This window comes from Lates calcarifer, linkage group LG21 (genome assembly GCF_001640805.2).
Source record: "Lates calcarifer isolate ASB-BC8 linkage group LG21, TLL_Latcal_v3, whole genome shotgun sequence".
Taxonomy (NCBI): Eukaryota; Metazoa; Chordata; class Actinopteri; family Centropomidae; genus Lates; species Lates calcarifer.
In genome coordinates, this window is record NC_066853.1 from 22,541,687 (window position 1) to 22,560,796 (window position 19,110).

The window sequence follows — 19,110 nt, forward strand, 5'->3', positions numbered from 1 at the left end:
ATTATTACTTAAGCGACATTTTCAATGCTTTACTTTTATTTGCAATAGAGCATTTTTACAGTGTGGGATCATTCCCTATTCCTCCTGAATTGACTACTATTTATTTTTGGATGAATTGTCCTTTTTGGCAGGACAGTTAAGCCAGTTAAGCTCTAACACTCAGTGTAAGTCTTTATACTGTACTGTAAGTAGCAGTTAAAGGAATTACTTAGTCCTTTGTTGAGATATTTATCAAGTTACATTTTCTCCAGGTTCTAAGACTAGTGATTTTGCTTATTGTTGTTTTGCTCCAGGGAGTTCACTGGGGGGAGATGGAGGGGGTTTTCCTTGCAGTATGTCTGGTTGCTTGGAGAATATTGGTGGTAGAGACTGGAGCTCTTCCCGCCACTGGTGAGAGTCTGTTTTCATCTCCTTGTAAGTGTGTCATGCTGACAAACAATATTTTAGGCTCGCGCTCAAATCTAACATCTCCAAATTAAATCTGCTCTGTTGAGCTGTGTATCCTGTAACTGAACCGCTGAGACTGTGACCTGAATTAACTCAGGTTATATCATTGTTACCTCCTTTATGACTGTGTGGTGTCATCATCTTAGCCTTGATGCTAAGACCTGTTTTGATTTGCAATTTGAAGCTTTAATATTATTCAGCTTTACAGAAAAAGAGGAGCTTTAAAGCACAACAGGAGGAGTTTGTGAACAGTTATGGCTTCCCTCTATTTTCTCATGTGCACAAAGCAAGCAAAAGCAGGTCTGAGTATAACTTCTTATACATATCTGGTCTGAAAAAGTATTTATCGCAGCTCTCAAATCAGAGACAACAACCACAGTGCTGCTTCGAGTGGGCGTGTGGTCACATGACTCACATCTCCAGCAGTAACGGACAACAGGTGGAAATGCAGTGCAGTGGAAAATAACTTTAATAAAACTCCTATGAAAACAAAAACCAGCAAAACATTAAAAGCCTGTACATTTGACAATATCCAGTGTCTGAGACATTTGAAGGCTAATGGTGCTGCATCACACATAAACCAACAGACAAAACCAATATAGGCTTAGGCCTGCGCCCAAGGTTTAATATAATAGGATATGGTTCATATATTCGGATATTGCACAAAAATCAAACACAGATGCAGATGCTGGAGGAGCACTGTATGTCCAAGTGGGAAAGTAGCTTTGCATTGCAGTGTAATGTCCCTACTGAGAAACCCCACCCACACAGGTCCCAGACTCCGCCCACACCTGCTTGTATAAAAACAAATACACTTAAAAAGAGAGCGGCACATATTTGCACATTCAATTCAGAAACAGATCATTAAAAACACTGTATAAACAATATAATTACTAAACATTTGCTTTTCGTTTTGGTCCTAACACGTTAAAAGCATCAGTTATCAGTGAGTTTATTTGTCATGGTTGCTAGCATGAGTGGGGTGGTGCTTTAAAAGGCTGACATCCTTTTAGACTTTAAGACAAGTGGGGTAGAGATAAGAGGTGATCACACTTTGTCCAATAATGCTCTCAATTTGATAAATTTCAAAGAAATAATGCACATTGTCTTTTCAAAATTAAAGAAACTAAAAATAAAATATTTAGTTTATTAAAAGACTATTTGAAATTTCTCATGTCTTTCTAAAAACATTCCAGTGTTCAATGGTCCAAATGAACTGAGATTCAGACAGTGGACCAAAAGGCTCAGGGCATCTTATTCTCTAATCGATCCTTCTCTTTTATCATTATTTTCCTCACACAAGTTCTCATTGTGGACTAGCGAAGTAGTCTGGCACGTAGAAGTCTCATGATAGATTCTTAAGTGGCAAAAGAAAATGAAAACTCCTAAAAAGAAAAATACAATCTTCCTGCAGTTTTGAGGCACACTTTGAGGCAGCGAGACTGTTAAGATGCACTTTCTGTGGGCGTTGTGTACATTATTTTAAGACATGGGGGTAGTTTTTGTCTTTTCCATTTCACCCTTTCCACACCCATCTCTTATCTCCACTGTACTTAAAACAGTTCAGGGGTGTGGTCAAACCATGTGCCCATTCAGAGTCCACGCAAGCACAGTTATTAGGTCCATCTGACAAATTTCAGCCACTCCGTAACATGATTTTTGTTGTCAGCCCGCTCCATAGAGACTGGCTCATCTTTAGTGTGGGCAGAGTGGGTGCTTCAGTTCCCTTCCTTTGGCTGTGTGCTCCATCAGCTGTTGTGCCTGTGCAAAACTTGCAACGACGTTACCCACCATGATTCCACAGAAATGTCATAAGACCATAAATCTGGATTTTCAGGAGGCCAGTGTGATGCAGGGTGAGGAGGGATGCGGTAAGTAAGGATGCAGGGTAACTGAACTGTCTCAGAGAGTAGCTTTACTCTGTATTTACAGTATATGGGGGTGAATCTGCTCATGTCTGGTATATTCTGCTAGATTCCCTTCTTTTAAAGTATAGGTAGATGTGACCCTGTCTCCTTGTTGTTTCCTCTCCCCAACTCTCATACACTTCTTCACTGTGTCCTGTTGGCTCCTGACCCCTGGCCTTTCAGGGGTTGTAGCTGCTCTATGAGCGGTTGTCCTTGGCCACATTGTGGGCCATCCAGTTGACTTTGGTTGTCCAGCTCTCTCTCAGGGCCTCGTCAAACTTCTGGCGGAACTGCTTCAGCGCCTCTTCGTCTGTTTTGCCCAGAGCCAGAGAATCCTGAGGAGGGAGGGATCACAGGAGAGGAGGAGAATTAGTCACGAGGGAAGGAGGATGGAGAAGTAATGAGGAAGTTGAGGTGGACACAGAATGTTTATAATCTGCCAAGCAACATGTTTGATGGTTTGACAAAACTAAATTCTGACACCAACATTTGAGCAGTACGTCATGTATGTAGGACTCTGGTTGGCGAGGAAATAAGTGGTTGGTCAAAAATGAGCAGGTTGGGGTATCCTTGGAGGTTCGTGTTAAACAGGAAGTATACTGCTGCTATGGAGGCAATGGAGTCAGTGCAGACAGCTATTGCCTGATTAATTTGACACTGATGAAAACTTAAAAAAGTGATAGTTCTCATGCAAGTCCTGGAGTTATAGGACAACCTTTGTCCCAAACTGATTTAGGGAGGTTCATGGTCAACCTTCCTCTCTGTACCCTCATTCACTGTCACTTCTCTACTGCTGTCTAACAAAATAAAAGGCAGTAATGCCAAAAAGAAAGAATAAAAAGAATAAATGGTGATGATGAGGTGAAGATGAAGTGTTTATGAGTACTGAATAATCTTTCAGCTACTCCATCAGTTGACATGAGACATGCAGCTTTGTTCATAAGTCTGCCTAGTGTGTAATCTCTCATGAGCTCTGACAAATCTGGTCAAGTGCCCTTCACTGTAAAGATACCTTGTGATAAGGTTGGCTGTTTTTTTTTCTTTTAAACCTCTGGGGTAAAGTGTTGCTGAGAAACAATGGTACAGACTGTATGTGAGGCACTGAATATAGATTGGTTTCTTTCAACCTGACCTACATATTGCATGCATATGCATGAAACTGGTGTGTTAGGTGTGTGAGTGTAATACCTTTAAGTACTGGATGTCTTTGACTGAGGTGAGCTCAGGTAGTCCAGCAGTCAGCATGAGGGCAAACAGAGTGATGAAGAGGTTCCCGTTCTTTCTCAGTATTAGATAGGCCTCCTCACAGTACTGACGAAAACTACAGAAGACACACATACACAAGTGGTTATTTTTGACATATACAGTAAGTGTTCAGATTTATTCCAATGCTTAACATTTTTTCCACAGTGGAGCAACATAAGTAAAAATCAAATTAATACACTTCAAGTGCAGCTACTTTTATATGTCTGCAGAAGATGCTTCCTTTTATGTTAAATATACAGTACCTATATCTTCAGAATAACAATCAATGAACTCAATGTTTCACTGTTTGCATTGGATTATTATAATTCACACCTAATTTGTTTTAAGAACCTGCATGAGGTAAAACAGATCAGGTCCTAACCATCTGCGCAGACTGCTGCTGTATAGCTGTGGAGAGGGGGCGGAGGTCACTGGCTACTGGAGAACATGTTTTAATGTATCTTCAAACATATCTGCTGAGTAAAATCAGGTCACCCACACTCTGATCGTAACAGGTGACAAACATTTCCTTTCTGTTTCCTGTGACTCAGTGCACCCTGACTCTGTGTCAGTGACATGTCTGCCTGGGTGGTTTCAGAGTGCTCCTTACAGGCTCAGACATTTAACATTTAATCTTTTTCTCACAAGAAGATCCCAAACCTAGATAACCACAATGTGAATGTTTGCTTAGCATTTTTCCTCTGGATATATCTAAACCTTGTTAAACACTTCTTCTATAAACAGCCTAGTTATAACTAAAATACTGTTTTATGTGGGAATTTGCATTATTCTTTCTTATTCAAACCTCTAATTTTTTTTTAAACAAAAGAAGAAATCTAAGGGGCACTGAAAATCAAGTGACCTTATTTATGCAAATATCCTTAACTTTAAAGCACATGTCTAAATGAAACACTTGTAAACTTCCACTCTGGTATTGTTTTGAATGTACTCCTATCAGAGGGTACAATTCCTCTAGGGTATTTCCGTTTGCACCAAATCATTGGTGTACGTGTTTACTGGTTGGTACACAATGTATGATATCTTGAACCCACACATACCACATTTGCTGACGCAAAGATGCAACACCACTGTACTTCTCTTTTTACAGACAGACTATTTTGAGGATATAATTTTTTCCTATCTCATGCTCTTGTGTCAGGCAGGACATACCGTATATAAGATAACTGTTGGATAACTAGGCAATTTAAATGTCAAATGAGCATACTGAGTATTATACAAAAAGCCATCAAGTCAGCATTAAAAATTCATACTGCAATTAAATTTAATGACTTAGACAACTCCTTAGGACCCTCAGAGATGATTCTGTATTTCACCATCACAGGCCTTTCAACATCAACAATCCATCTCAGCTTCAGTGGGACATAGCTTGGCCAATGTTAAAAACAAACAACCAAAAAAAAAAAAAACACTGGCTTTTCAAAATGGATCTGTACTTCTTTAAAACACATCAGTGAGTTGTGGGTTTATTTAGATTGTTTGACTACAGAAACTGTTGATGCTACACAAGACTTGCCTCCAGATGTCTAATCTCCTGTGGTACAGTTATGAATGTAGGTCGTAATAACAAAACATTATGTACCACATGGGTATTTCCACTTTTACCAAGTGTTTGTGCACTTGTTCCATCACAGATCTTAACTTGGTAAACAATATATGCTTCAGCAATGCTGCTTCATGAAGCCTATGCACACCACACTTGCACATGCAGTGCTGTGCCCAACCCTCAAGCCTCAATAACACGTTGATAAACACGTTGTTGAGGTTTGAACTTGACAGATTTGAGCTTGGTCATCTTTGACAGGGAACGCTTGCTCAGAAAGGATCAAAAATACGCATGATACATCTTTAATTTTACTTTGTACATTTTCACTTGAGGCATCACTCCGCATTGGGTACCTAGTGCAAGGTGTTAAAGCATTCACCTTTTGTACAGAAAAATGGAACAACAATAAAGAGTTAGTTAATGGAATCAGAGAAACTTGACTATTACAAGGTAGGTTTGCCTTCCAAAGTAGAAAGCCCATCTAGGCTTACAATGTTTATGCCAGCTCGGCATTTGAAAGGGCATTTGTAAGACAATAGAAAAAGATTGGTTGCACTGTTTAATGTTTTAGATTTGTATTCTTTAAATTTTACATAAAATAATCAATTTCTCTACACACTCAAGCATTGGGGGAGATTTGTTCCTTTCCCTTTGATTCTTCAGCATATTTGAATACATTGTTTGCAACCTCCTTATGCTTCCATTTGTGTGAGTCATGACACTACTGATGTTGTTTAAAATGCCTAAACAACTGGCCAGTGTGTGTCAAACATTCCCTCTTTCATGTCCCATTTTTTTCATTGAAACTTGCAGGGGATGGTGTTCATCTCCTGCCTGGGCTTTGACTGCCGACTGCTGGTGGGAGAGGGTACTGTACCAATAGACCTGTACAAGCTGTGGTATAATTATGATTCTCTCTTTGTCTACACTTAAGCATTGTGCCTCTGACTGTCCTTTCTATCCTCTGACAGCTCAGCATCCCTTCATTTTATCCTCTTTGAAATTCAGCTTTTCTCTGACATGAACAAAATGTTGGTTCTACTTTTCCCCCCAAAACAGTACATACATTTGTTTGTGTCCGAATAAGATAACAATACAAAAATGTGTTGATTCACTCACTTAAATAAAGCTCCCCTTGTTACTGTCTAATGGGCAAAGCTAAGTAATGTTCATTTCAATATTAGAGATGCTGAGAGTTCCTGACTGACAGTATTTGTTCATAATATTAAAACATTTTAAAACAAAGACATCCAACTTTCTAACCTAGCTGAACTGTGTAATAAAAAGGTAGAAGGTTTAATTTGTCTATACTTCCATATGAGTAGTTTTCCAGTCGGATCTGACATCAGCCATCAGTCACCTAGCTAAAACTAATGCAGTCTAATGTGACAATGCTGCAATAAATCCCCCTTCATGAAGGTCATAATGTTCTGTTTTTGTTGGAACTGTTAAAAAGGTGTTGTGTATTATCACTTTGGAGGCTGAGGTTTGTGGTGCTGTTGATCTATACTGCATTACACATAGATGTTAGCCTACCTGAATTAATTTGAATGGGGTGAACAAAATAACAGGAACACCTATCAGCATAATGTGGTACAGTACAACAGCCCCAAAAATTGTATGAAATTGAACACCTCTTTAACACAGTATATATACAACAACAGCAGAGGCTGAAAAAAGTCAGACAGAATAGAACAAACCTGCCAAATTTTTCTGTGTATCCAGTCTTGCCCTGCTGTATGACGTGGATAAAGTCGTGTGTGAGGATAAATGGTACACGCTCCCTCTTGATGCCAAACTTGGACTTGAAGTTGCCCAGGATGTGGCCAAAGTCTATGTGGAAGAGCTGACAAACAAGTGGACCAAACAGTGAGCACCGTGAAAACAGGAAAAAAAAAAGGAAACTGCATAATTTATAGGGATAAAACATATTTTCTGTCTAACCTGTCCGGTGCTGCGGACCATGATGTTGTCACTGTGACGGTCTCCAATGCCCAGGACGTAGGTGGCTACACAGTAGCCTGCACATGACAGAGTGAACTCTTCAATGGCCCGATCAAGAGCATCACTGTCAATACACAACATACACAAAAGATACATGTCAGCAATTCTCACAGAATTCACACCTCTTCTGAGCAAATCACAATGGCCACTGCAGCGATTCAGAATCCAGAGGTTCATTAATCACCAGGAGCCATCTTACCCAGAGTTTCTCTCTTTGAGCCAGTTGAGCAAAGCATCCTTGTTGAAGGCGGCAGCTGCTGCCACATTGCTGCTGGTCAGCTGGATGTTTGCAATTGTGTCTGCTGATGAGACAACCTCGATTAGCCCTGCCCGGTCACCTGTCGCTAGGCAACCATATGGTACAATCCTGCACATGTACAGAGAGAGAAGCAAAGAGCCTGATGACATCAACTGGAACATTGTAAACATATCCATCCTGGAGTGTGGTGGGTAAAGAAAAACACTAATTACTGATACACAAAGGTAACACAACCATTTCATCAAGCCTTTTTTCACATTCACAATAACTGTCACAGTTTCTATTGTCTTTTGTTGACTATATACACATATACGTACTGTAATAAATATCAAATCTGATAAAGTAGTGATAAAGTATTAGTTTTTTTCATAGTCATTTCATCATACAATGAAAACTGTCGCAAAACATGTGGCCCAAACAAGACTAAGAAATGTGTGCCACATGAAGGCAAAAATCTGATTTGGGTCATTATCCAGGCTGTGTAAATGTAGCTTTGTGTGTGTTGGTGTAGATTCAGTCCCAGTGTTGTGTGTTGGATATATTAAAATATCAGGCTGTGGTTTATTTATAAGTTTTCATATAGCACTCGTCTGGGTGCAATTCAGACAGTATAAAATGTCATACTGTTTACAGTGATCTGAGATGTAATATATAGGAGAAATGCAGGATCTGAAAAACATATGGTGATTGCATGACGGCATGCAGACCAGCCAGGTGATACATTTTCTTCATTGGTGACTGTTAACTGACGTGTTTTCACTGTGTCCACAGGATGGCACCACTTGCTCATTTTGCAGGGTGCAGTCACCTGAAAACTTTTCTGTCATGGTTTACTGACTTAGTCCCTCCAGTCTTCCTGAGAGCAGACTCAATTTCCAGATTTCATTTGCAACCTGACAGAAGTTAAATGAAGACTAAATGCATTTAAGGTATTTCTTTCTTGATGTGATGATGGTTCTGAGTTTGAATAAATAAATATGACGCCAACAGACACCAACAAGTATTTCTACATGAGGTAGAATACATCAGCAAGAAACCATCGAACAAACCTGTATGCACCACATCATATTGATTTTGTTACACCGTTCCTACCTTTATTCTTAATGTCCCTCCACTGTGTTTGAACTGTGAACCCATGTCCCTGTAATCTGAAACACAGTCCTCAAGCTCAACTGTCAAAACAAACCCCTCTACTGCTCAGATCCAGATGTGTCAGTGTAAAAGTAAAAAAGTGTTTGTAACACCGCAAAAGTGTGGATTTCATTAGGATGTAATGCAGATATTGTGGGTATGTGTGTGGATGTCTAGGGTGTAAAAGGGTTGGAGGTCAAACTAGCATGGGGTAATTTAGCGTCTCCCCTCCTCTGCTGCACCCCACCAGAGCTTCCCCTTCCCTACAGAGAGCAGGAACAAACAGCCTGACCAAAAAAAAAGGCTGTTAAACACACAAACACTCATGCACACACAGATGCAACCACAAAAAAACTCACCTGAGGTCCAGATTAGCTTCCTTCCATAGCAAATCCATTAACCTCAAAATTTGGAGGGTCAACATGTCTTGTCTTAGGTCTAAGAAAAGAAAGTGAGCGAGGACGAAAAAAGAAAAGTTGTTAATTTCAAAGGGAAGCTTCTATTTACTTAGAGGAATGAAAGTGATGTCATCCTCTCCTCATTGTGACCTTGCAGTACAGCTTCCCCTCCTCCCACCCTTTTCTCTTTCATATCCTTCTTTCCACAGCTCCCTCCTTCCCTTCTCTGTTCCTCCTACCATCTCCATTCTTGAAGATGATTCCCAGGGTGTCTCCTCCCATCAGCTTATTGTTGTAAACAATCCAGAGTGGCTTCATCTTAGAGTCCATGTACCGACACCTCTCCACACTGACCGAAGAATTAGAGAGAGAGAGGGAATTAGGCAGAGCAAAGTATAGAGGAACAAGTTATCTGAAACTTAGGCCTATGATCAGAATAGAAATTCATATGAACATTGGTGTTGTCTTACTTGATGCCAGAGAGCAGGACATTGGGGTTTAAAGGGGAGTGCAGGTCTGACAGAGTCTCTGAGTAGCCACTCTGCCTCAGACAAGTCATCATGGCCTCCTTGGTCAACATTGCCTCCTTGGTCTTACTCCGAGCATTCTTGGTTGTTCCCAGCTTTATTAGCTCATTGACTGACTTTAGCTTATTCAGGGCTTCCACCTGGTGGAGTAAGAAGATGTACTACATTAATGTTGATACAATATTTAGCTATTTGAATTATTCATCCCTGTTACTGACAACTAACTGAGCACATTCTCCTTAAACGGACTATGTCAGCATTGCAATCCCAACCCAGTGTACATGCTTTTCAAAACAGGAAATGGCCAGATAAATGACTGTGCTGACGAGGAAGTAGGAGGAAGCGTCCAGAGGAGCCACTGTCAAAACCAACACTGTAGAGGGCAAAGGTTAGAGGGTAGAGGGGCGACGTTTGTGTCGCTGCAACAGGCTAAAAATACCATAAATCTGGACCTGCCAGGGTTAACAATAGACCACAGCTATTCTGATCCCATGGTGAGGACTAGTAAAGTCTGAACGGAATTGAGAAATGAGAAATGATCTCTAGAGGCATGTGTGTGCCTCTAGACAAGAAATAAAGAAGAAATCTGTATGAGATGTACCTGTTTCTTTAGAACCTCAATATGAGGAATGCTGCCTCTGCAGTAGGCTTCCAGGATGAGGGCGAACTGGACTGAAACAGCTGGCATGTGGATCTCTGACCTGTAGAGGGCAGCAGATAGCAGCCATGCTCAGAAATAAAACCCCCTCAAGACTCAACTGCTGCTGTTCTCCAACATTCCATTTCTTTTACTTTCTTTCTAATGTACAAATACTGTAGACACGTGCAAACATGTGCATGGCTACACACAGACGAGTCTGTACACACCGTAGGTGCCAGAAGAGGAAGTGACCTATCTTGCGGTTCCCCTGGGCACGTTCCAGCAGGAAATGGGTGAGGGCGCAGTCATAGTAAGGCTCGTAACGCAACACTTGCACCAACTGTAGCAGGTACTGTGAGAGCTCCTCATCACTGGTGAGGAAAGAGAGCAGGATCAGAGAGAGAAGCATGAGAATGTTTTCCAGCTTTGAACTTTTAACTTAGTTGGATTTTTAATGATTATGTGCCTGTGTCGCTCTTCAAGAAAAGGGACGACACAGAGTAGTAGCAACTGACAATAATTAGTAAATAATGAAAAAATAATAAAAATAATGAAACAGCGAGGAACAGGGGAAATGTAAGATGGTGTTCTGGATTACAGTAGATGATCTAAAAGATTGAACATGAGAGGAAGAACAGTCGCTGTATTATATAACATCTATGTATGGGGTGGATACACATGTTTACCTCATATCACGCAGACAGCACACAGCATATTCTCTAACATACTGGTCAGGGTAGTTGAAGTCCAGAAGCTCCAGAGCATCTCTGGGACTGAGTTTGGGCCAGATCTGAAGCAGTGCCTGCAGCTGAGAAAACATGTTTGAATTTTTTTTTTTTTTTTTTTTAAGGCTGATTACGAAAAATTTGATGGTGGCAGATTTCTGTTAAGAAGTTTAAATGTGATGAAACTATTCTGTTCTCAAAAATGGATGTACAACCATCATATTAGTATTACAAAGACTTTACCTGAATACAGTTTCAAATATTACTTTTTCAGATTCATTAAATCACCTACTTGAAGTAGAGGAGCCACTTTTCAAACATTCGCCTCATTACAAAAAATTGAGTTGAAGAGCTCCAAAGAATGGATTATACTATAAAGCATGCAAGTAATGGTTATGAGCTGATTTAGTTTTTTAGCTAATAACAATATTAAAAATTATGAAACCTGGTGTCACGGCATTGTAAATGGAAAAAGAAGACTTTGTTTTACTACACTGGATATGTGGGCTAACCTGGGCCATGTCCTCATGTTTGCTCCACTTGACAGAGAGTAGCAGCTTGGGCAGCGACTGAGGGAAATTCTCTCGACAGTCATAGCGTAGTGTCCAGATTAAATCCTTCTCATTCTCACACAGCTGAGACAGCGGGTCACGCTCCATGATCTCCTTCAGCTCTATGTGGAACTTCTTACCCCCACGACCCTGAGAAAAATGATGAAGAAAGAAGAATGGTTGGTTGTGTAAGGGGAGTTTTAGAGGTGAAAAGATGAAGGAGAGAAAATGGAGAGAGATCAGAAGAGGAACCAATAGCAGTAGTGACTTAAAGATTCACAAGATGGCAGCAGTGTACCAAAATATTTGACAATTTCTTATCAAGTGTCTTAAATGTAATTTTGAACAATCCTCAAACCAAGGGCTAACATTGGATTGCCTCTGTTTAATACAAGTTGTATGTTGTCTGATTCAAAAGGGACACTTGAGCCAATAATAGAAATGTAAATTGGGTCCTAATTTGCAAACTTTCTTAACGGAGGAATAGCATTATTTGAGCTGTGAGAATCTGTACACTAACACACATGGGAAAAAAAAAACACTAACTTAGTCAGTGATAATCCTAGTTTCACACATATACTTCACATGTAAGGGCTGTGTTCAGGCTTGCCCTCCACATAACACAGGATTATGTAACTGGCTGTAACACACCCAGGAGTGGGTTTTTGAGTTGAGGGGCGGTGAGACAGGAAAACACACAAGTAATCAGATTAGAGTCTGTAGTTTTGATGAGGATTGAAATATTTTTGCTGCTACACCCTGCCAAAATGATAACAATTGGTTTCCTAGGAAACTAGCAGTGTGTGTCTGTTTGAGAGGCTATACTTGCAGCATGTGTCTGTTGTAGGGAGGGTTGGGAGAGGAGGAGAAATTGTGCAGCAGGCCTGTTTGATGCAGGCCAACTTGTATGCCACCTTATTTTCACCTGGTTTGCCCTTATTTGTATTCTGAACGCACGAAAATGTTTGGGCATGCCCACACAATTATCTCCTTCTGTGCATCAGCTCACCATGGGTGCACAGTCACTTGCTCTGGCAATCTCTGCAGCTTTTTCCAGTATCTGCAAAAAAGTAGGTGAACAATGTATGAGTGAAAACACAGACACACACACACACACACACACTGATACATCACCACTGCCAGCTTGAGCGCATTAAGTAGGCTGTGCACATCCTGATCCTCTCATGCTAACAGCCACCACTTCATCATAATCACTAGGTACCATTATGAAGAGCACTAAGCCATCATGATGGCAAATTCAACTGCAGTCAAGTCTTTAAAAAAAAAAAGAGAAAAGGCCACAAAGGCTCCATCCAATTGTCTAGGATCAGTATGGTACAATCACACAGAATTAATTTCTTCATGTTTATCAAAGCTTTTTGGGACGTCCACATGCTGGCAAATGGCATGTTTCTAGTGCAACCACATCTGAGTACAATAACTGATAGCTGTCTGACCTTGTCAAAGGGAGGGAAGACAACAGGGTGTGATGAGTACTCTGGGAAGTTGATGTACAGTGCTGTAGCGTTTTCAGTGTACGGGTTGGTCTGAATGGTTCCTATGGGGTTCAGCATCTCTTCAAGTTCATCTGGGAAAGACACACACAGATACACACTTGGTTGTTATGGATTTACTGCATGGTGGCAATCACTGGAGAAACTCATTTCAGTTTAATTATATTAGCAGACATAAAATAAGCGTGAGTGTGTCTGTGTGTGTGTACCAGGAAAGGAAGACCAGCAGTGCAGGTTGATATCTCCAGTCTTCAGCTGGCCTTTGTAGTCAAACACCATGGTATTGACCCAAGCTATAGGGTAGTGCTAGATCACAGTGAGACAGAAATAGTGATATGAATTATTAGTCAATGATACTATAATGCTTTTATTGCTTTTTAGGTCCTTATTTGACTTTAAACTGCAGACAGTGTAGGTTCATGTACAAGCCTGTTTCTTACCACTTTCCCTGCTTTGCGGATGGTCTGGTACTTGTTTATGTGAGGATTTTTGGTGGACTTCTGCTTCTTGACCTTATCCATGACCGCATAGATGGCAAAGCAGAGGCGGGTCATGCGCGGCAGGTCACAGATTGAGATGTCAAACTCCAGTGTGCTTTCTTTCCACGTGTGATCCGAGCGTCCGCTGCTCTCGGTGCTCACTGCCGGCTTGCACAGCAGCTCTGTGCCGTGAAAGAGCCCCGCCCTCACCTGGACCTGGGAGAGTAGGAGGGGTTGGTGTGTGGATATGGAATTTGATATCTATTCACAAGCTAGCCTGTTTCAGCTTTTTCACACAGAACCCTGTACTGAAAAAATATGCATGGGTAACAGAAATTGTCACTTTGAGCCTCAGCATCATAAAGAGTCACAACATGCAGATTAGAACTCAGTGTGTTACTACTGTCAATGTGAAACTCTGTAGTAGACATGGCACAATGGGCCTTGTAGGTTTTGTGTGTGCAGTGACATAACAACAGGAACATAAATAAGTGCTTCATGGATGTGGACAAAGCAGAAGTTTACCTTGGCATTCTCCTCTGCGTTCACCTTGCTGGCATTCACTAGGACTATCTTAAACGAGTTGGACACATCCCACACACACGTCGTGTGCTGAAGAGAGAGAGTGAGAGGAGGAAGAGAGATTTGCAACCAGTGAGCGGTATTAGCATAATGTAGTGTAAAAATATGTACAACAACACGCTGCCTCTTCACACCCACCAGTTCCCTGCACTCACTCACAACAATGTGGGGGGTCAGGCAGGTCATTCTGATGTCAAGCCAAGTGGATTTGCGAGGGTCAGCAGTCAGCAGGACAAACAGCATCACATGACACCTAGAGACTATGAACATGACTAACTAGCACACTTCCTGCTATTTGCTGCCTCTCTCTTTGTGTGTGGATGTGTGTGCTGATGTGTTTAAATACTCGTGAGTGTGTGTAATTTACCTCCTGTCTGATATGGGACCGTGTTTGTGTCTGCCTCCAGTATTATAGGAGGCAGAAACAAGAACTCTATGTACTGTGTCATCACAAAAACACCCTGTTGTCACTTTGTTTAGACCAACTACCAGTCAGGTTTCCTACAGTATGAGAGCAGGGCATTCAATAACAGGTTCCTTCCCTGAAAATAAATCCCACTGTCAGAGACAACCTATGGCAAGCGTACTACTGTCTGACCAGAATCTGTTTCTGTCAACTTCATTTTTTAAAAAAAAAACTGACAGATCAGAACAACAAAAATAACAAACCAATTAAAGGGATTTTAGACTACTGATCCAACAAATCATGATACTTTAAGACATGATCTTGGGGAACTATGATGGTTATTTTCACACGACAAAGGAACTAACCAAATAAGTGAGAAAATAATCAGCAGATTAATCAATCATGAAAATAATTATCATTCATTTTTTGCACTATAGGGTACCGTCTCATGTAAGATGTGAAAGCAAGCATTTCATCTCTGCTTGGACTAAATTTTTATGTCATTTTACAGAATCCTGAATTTATCATAAATCATGATACACAATGATTGTGACACTTTGTAATTCCTTGAGTCATATTGTCCAGTGAGTATATATGTAGTCATAAAAAAATGTGGAAGTGAGGTGAAATTGGTGGGGTTTTTTTTACAGTAAACCAACAAAAATTTTTGACAATAAGGTGGGAACAGTAACAAGAAGTAATGAAATAACTATTCTAATGCTGTTATTATTGTATGTGATATGAGTCACACTTGTAATATTTACCAACTATCCAAACCCCACATCACCGAGGCATCAACAGTCAGCATGGCATCAGGCAATGAGAACCCCAGGAGACTCGCTAACGAAGGCCAATTAAATCCAACCTGACATTTAAAATGTGGATGCACACATCGAGGAGTGATGTCACCGTGCACCTGGCAGCAGCAGAAGCAGCAAGGAGATAGTGATGTTTTCTGACAACGTGGCAAATGCTGGCAGGACAGCGCAGGTTTGCTCTGGCGCACTCAGAACACTGCCTCATAAAAGACAGGTGGCAGCTGCCAAGTACATGTTTACCTGGTAAACTTCCACACCTGCCTCATTCGGTGCAGGTGAATCAATCAAGCTCCAAAGCTTTTACTATTTTAGTGAAACGAGAACACTGCTCAGTAAACACTGATATATATTAAATGACTGTTATCTAGGGTACATGAGAACATTTTCATATGTGCATGACCCCCTCAGTTTTACTCTTAGTGATGTCGAACAGTCACTGATCAAATTTGAATGCATAAGTTTAGAAATATCAGTGACTGGCAATGATTAGACCATGCTAAAAATAGTATGTGAAGAGAATCCCAGCAAGTGGAAATTACAACATTTGTCTAACTTGACTTCATCCTCATAAAACACAAAACAATCAGTTGACCTCCATATTTGGGGCCAGTAAAGCACTGTTTCTCTGAAAACATCAGATGCTGAACAGACAAAACCACCACAACACTGAACAGAGAAGAACATTCTTTCACACAGCTGCATATGTTACTGCACTAACCGTGGGAACCCTTCTCTTGGGAGGTAGTGGTAAAGGTGGGTTGGAGGACTTGCGGCTAACCACAGCTCCGATGGTAGAGATTTCCTTGTCAAACATGGCTTTGACGGCACTGGTGTGGACCAGTGTGAGGTGTGGAGACTCCTTGGCCTGCATGCATGTACGAATATACTGCAAACAAGACAGGACAGGAATGCTTTTTAGTTATGCGCATATTTGTGCCTTTGCTTACACAAAAAAGCTGACTGCTTGTTTACAGTTGCGCTGTATGTTAAGGTTGAACTTACATTTTGCTTACTTAAATAAGGTCTCTGAAATGTAAGTAACAAACATCTACAGTAAAATGTGCAAATGCATTGTTGTGTTAGAAATAAAAGTAGAACTGCTTTCAGTAGAAATCAGCTGAAGCACTTGTCAAGGGCAGAGAAATAAACAAGCCATAACAAGTGAAATTTATGCAGTTTGTCAGAAGGCTTGATCACATGGACAAAAACTGATCCAGTTTCAAATACCTTAATATTATGTTTATGATTTAAGTCATGTTTAAAAAGAAAGTCATGTAACCAACCAAACTTAGCGAGACAAAATTGAGATATATAAAGATTTATCTATTGATCTATTGTGTTTGTATAGATGGACTGATACTATGTATCACACCTACTGAATCCACAGACAAACACACTATTGGGCTTTGACTTGGGAAAATTTTAAATTCCAAGATATCCATCTGATAATAAAGACCTGTCCTTGTGCAAAACTTGATTTCGAGCTCTGCTTTGTGTGATTATTATTAAATCTCTTTGAATTGTTCCTTACAGATAGGACTGCAACTGAAAACTAGACTAAATGATGATAATTTTTACATTTATAATATTTGATTCATGTGCTTAGATTTCTAAAATAATGTTGCATTAAAATAAAAATAAAACGTAGGGATCCATACATGTCTATATGGAGGAATGATGGACCCACTGAATCCCTGCACAGTTGTTGTTATGTGTCACACTGATGTAACAAGATGTAATGAAACAAGCCATGGTAGCTGTAGATGCTACGCATTAAAAAAAAGCCCCTTGCATTTGAAGAGGACTGTCTTAGGGACATGATACAGACACAAGATGTGAGAAATGAAAATTTGAGGCCACCAGTCCAGTCCAGATAGAAACAAGTCCATTGTGTAGCCACTGACCTTATACTGAATCAGGGGGTGGTCTCCACAGAGGAACTCCAGACGCTGGCTGAGCCTCAGCACATACTGACCCCTCCATGCCTCCTCCTCAGGACCATGGGTGGTCAGCCACTTCTTCAAGGCCAGCTCCATCAGCTCTGTGGAGGTGCAGGATGATGGCACCTTTAGACTGGCTGAGTCCTGAAAGACAGGAAAGGAAAACAGACATAGGAAGACTGAATCAAGCATTTAATTTTTTTTATTTTTTTATTTTAAAGTGCTTAAACTCAGACTGCAAGCTTTGTGAAATAATAGCTAGGCATATAAGTGTTTATAAAGTCAGTTAATTATATGTTTTTATGTGTATTTTTTTTTTTTGCAATTCAGTTGCAATTTAAAGATGTCAAAAAAAGCATAAGGATGTGCAGTCACCCACTGGAGGCCTTGCAGCTGAGACTACTCACACCTCAAAATCTATAACGAGACATGTGGAAGCCACTGAGTTCATATACGCATGATCACTTGGACATGTGCATGTTTGTGGCTGAATGAAGTCCCACTGCAACTGACTGTCTGTACTAAGTGTGTGAAAATGCATGTGAGTCACATCACCACAGCCAGCTAGTATGTTCCACAGTGCCACACTGAGGCTCACTGCTGCATCCTATTTATAGCACAGCACTGACCTGATACCTGAGATGGAATTATAATTTCCTGGAGGTTTCATAAAAATGTCATCCATTAATAATTAACCACAAAAATCACCATGGCTACATTATGGCGGAGCTACAAAACCAGTAGCCACTGAGCTATCCTGAAAGTGCTTTCTATATTTCTAACTGTGGGAACATTATTTTACAGTTAAAGTTAGATGAGTGAATAAGAGGACAGGACTGAAGTAAACAGCTGAATAGGTCTAATGATATCACTAAAAGGAAGGTTCACCCAGAACCTTGGTCATATTCACTTTACAACAATAAACCAAACCACCACACTTCCTGTCTGTAATGAGGCTTATTGTGTCTGACCTCCCAAATAAGACTTCCTGCCAATGTCCACCTGAGCGCAGTGGCACAGATGGCCTGTTTTTGTCTATGTTCAAGTGTGTATCTGTGATGTTGATCAAAGCTGATATACAAGAGTCTGGAGGGACGTGACCATCTGTTTTATGATTAAATAACATTATTTCTAAAACAGAAGCAAAGAAACAAAGACAGATGGAAGGAGACAGAGAGTTCAGAGAAGCAAAAGAAAAGCTTTTCATTTTAATCAGCATGTTGGTCCCTTGAGCCATCATGCTAGAGAGTGTGTGTGTGTGTGTGTGTGTGTATGTATGTGGCCGAATGGCAGAATTTCGCTGATGGTTTTGACCCACTTCACTTTGTCACATGACTTGCTATTTGGGCTCAGTCACGTGACTTCTGTGGACCTGCCAACTGTGAGCAGAAAAAGAGGCTGAGCTGTGGTACATGTGCCTGCACTGGTGGTGTCACATGGCTACTCTACCCCTAACAAGGTGTTTTTGTCTGCTGTAGTGGTGCAGTAAGTCACACTGTTACTGAGAGCTCATTATGTATGCAAAGATGTGGTACAGGCATCTGATTATGGGTTTGGGTAATGGGTTTGTTATTATACCAGCTTCTACCAAGAAGTACAAGTACTCCATCCAGCATAATGAAATCTAAGTGCCACTTACTGTAATGATGATGTCATTAAACATAATAGGGACTTATCAAATTGAATTAATTAATTATTGCGCTTGTACAATTTACTGTAAGGTAAATGACTTTACTTTAAAATCAAATGCTGTGAAATGTAGCTGTTCTCAATATCTGTTTATTTATATTATCTAGAAATTTAGATTTAAAAATTATTCTTCCCAAAGTAAGCTGTAATAAAATCAAGAATATATAAATGAAATATGTCTCATGAGACTCTTCCTTTGGTGAGTTTCTAGGTCCTGGATGTCTGTAATAGGCAGTAGACCAGTATTTTTCTGATGGTCTGTTGTTAAGTGCTGACAGCTAAAC

The 19,110-nt window shown here is 40.4% G+C and overlaps 1 protein-coding gene across 2 annotated transcripts in view; it reads right to left on the reverse strand.

Moving 5' to 3' along the window:
* Nucleotides 1–898: 898 nt before the first annotated feature.
* Nucleotides 899–19,110, reverse strand: part of pik3cb (phosphatidylinositol-4,5-bisphosphate 3-kinase, catalytic subunit beta) — a 47,668-nt gene continuing 29,456 nt past the window's right edge. For both annotated transcript variants that reach the window (XM_018684115.2, XM_018684116.2), the window contains exons 6-24: nucleotides 17,102–17,281; nucleotides 15,916–16,083; nucleotides 13,917–14,003; nucleotides 13,353–13,607; nucleotides 13,122–13,218; nucleotides 12,856–12,986; nucleotides 12,408–12,458; nucleotides 11,360–11,548; nucleotides 10,809–10,930; nucleotides 10,350–10,493; nucleotides 10,084–10,183; nucleotides 9,426–9,622; nucleotides 9,195–9,304; nucleotides 8,917–8,995; nucleotides 7,367–7,534; nucleotides 7,108–7,231; nucleotides 6,864–7,009; nucleotides 3,543–3,675; nucleotides 899–2,689 (exon numbers count right to left, since the gene is read on the reverse strand). In XM_018684115.2, the coding sequence (XP_018539631.1) occupies nucleotides 2,552–2,689; nucleotides 3,543–3,675; nucleotides 6,864–7,009; nucleotides 7,108–7,231; nucleotides 7,367–7,534; nucleotides 8,917–8,995; nucleotides 9,195–9,304; nucleotides 9,426–9,622; nucleotides 10,084–10,183; nucleotides 10,350–10,493; nucleotides 10,809–10,930; nucleotides 11,360–11,548; nucleotides 12,408–12,458; nucleotides 12,856–12,986; nucleotides 13,122–13,218; nucleotides 13,353–13,607; nucleotides 13,917–14,003; nucleotides 15,916–16,083; nucleotides 17,102–17,281 (2,619 nt within the window). In that variant the 3' untranslated portion in view covers nucleotides 899–2,551. The remainder of the gene's footprint in view (nucleotides 2,690–3,542; nucleotides 3,676–6,863; nucleotides 7,010–7,107; nucleotides 7,232–7,366; nucleotides 7,535–8,916; nucleotides 8,996–9,194; nucleotides 9,305–9,425; nucleotides 9,623–10,083; nucleotides 10,184–10,349; nucleotides 10,494–10,808; nucleotides 10,931–11,359; nucleotides 11,549–12,407; nucleotides 12,459–12,855; nucleotides 12,987–13,121; nucleotides 13,219–13,352; nucleotides 13,608–13,916; nucleotides 14,004–15,915; nucleotides 16,084–17,101; nucleotides 17,282–19,110) is intronic.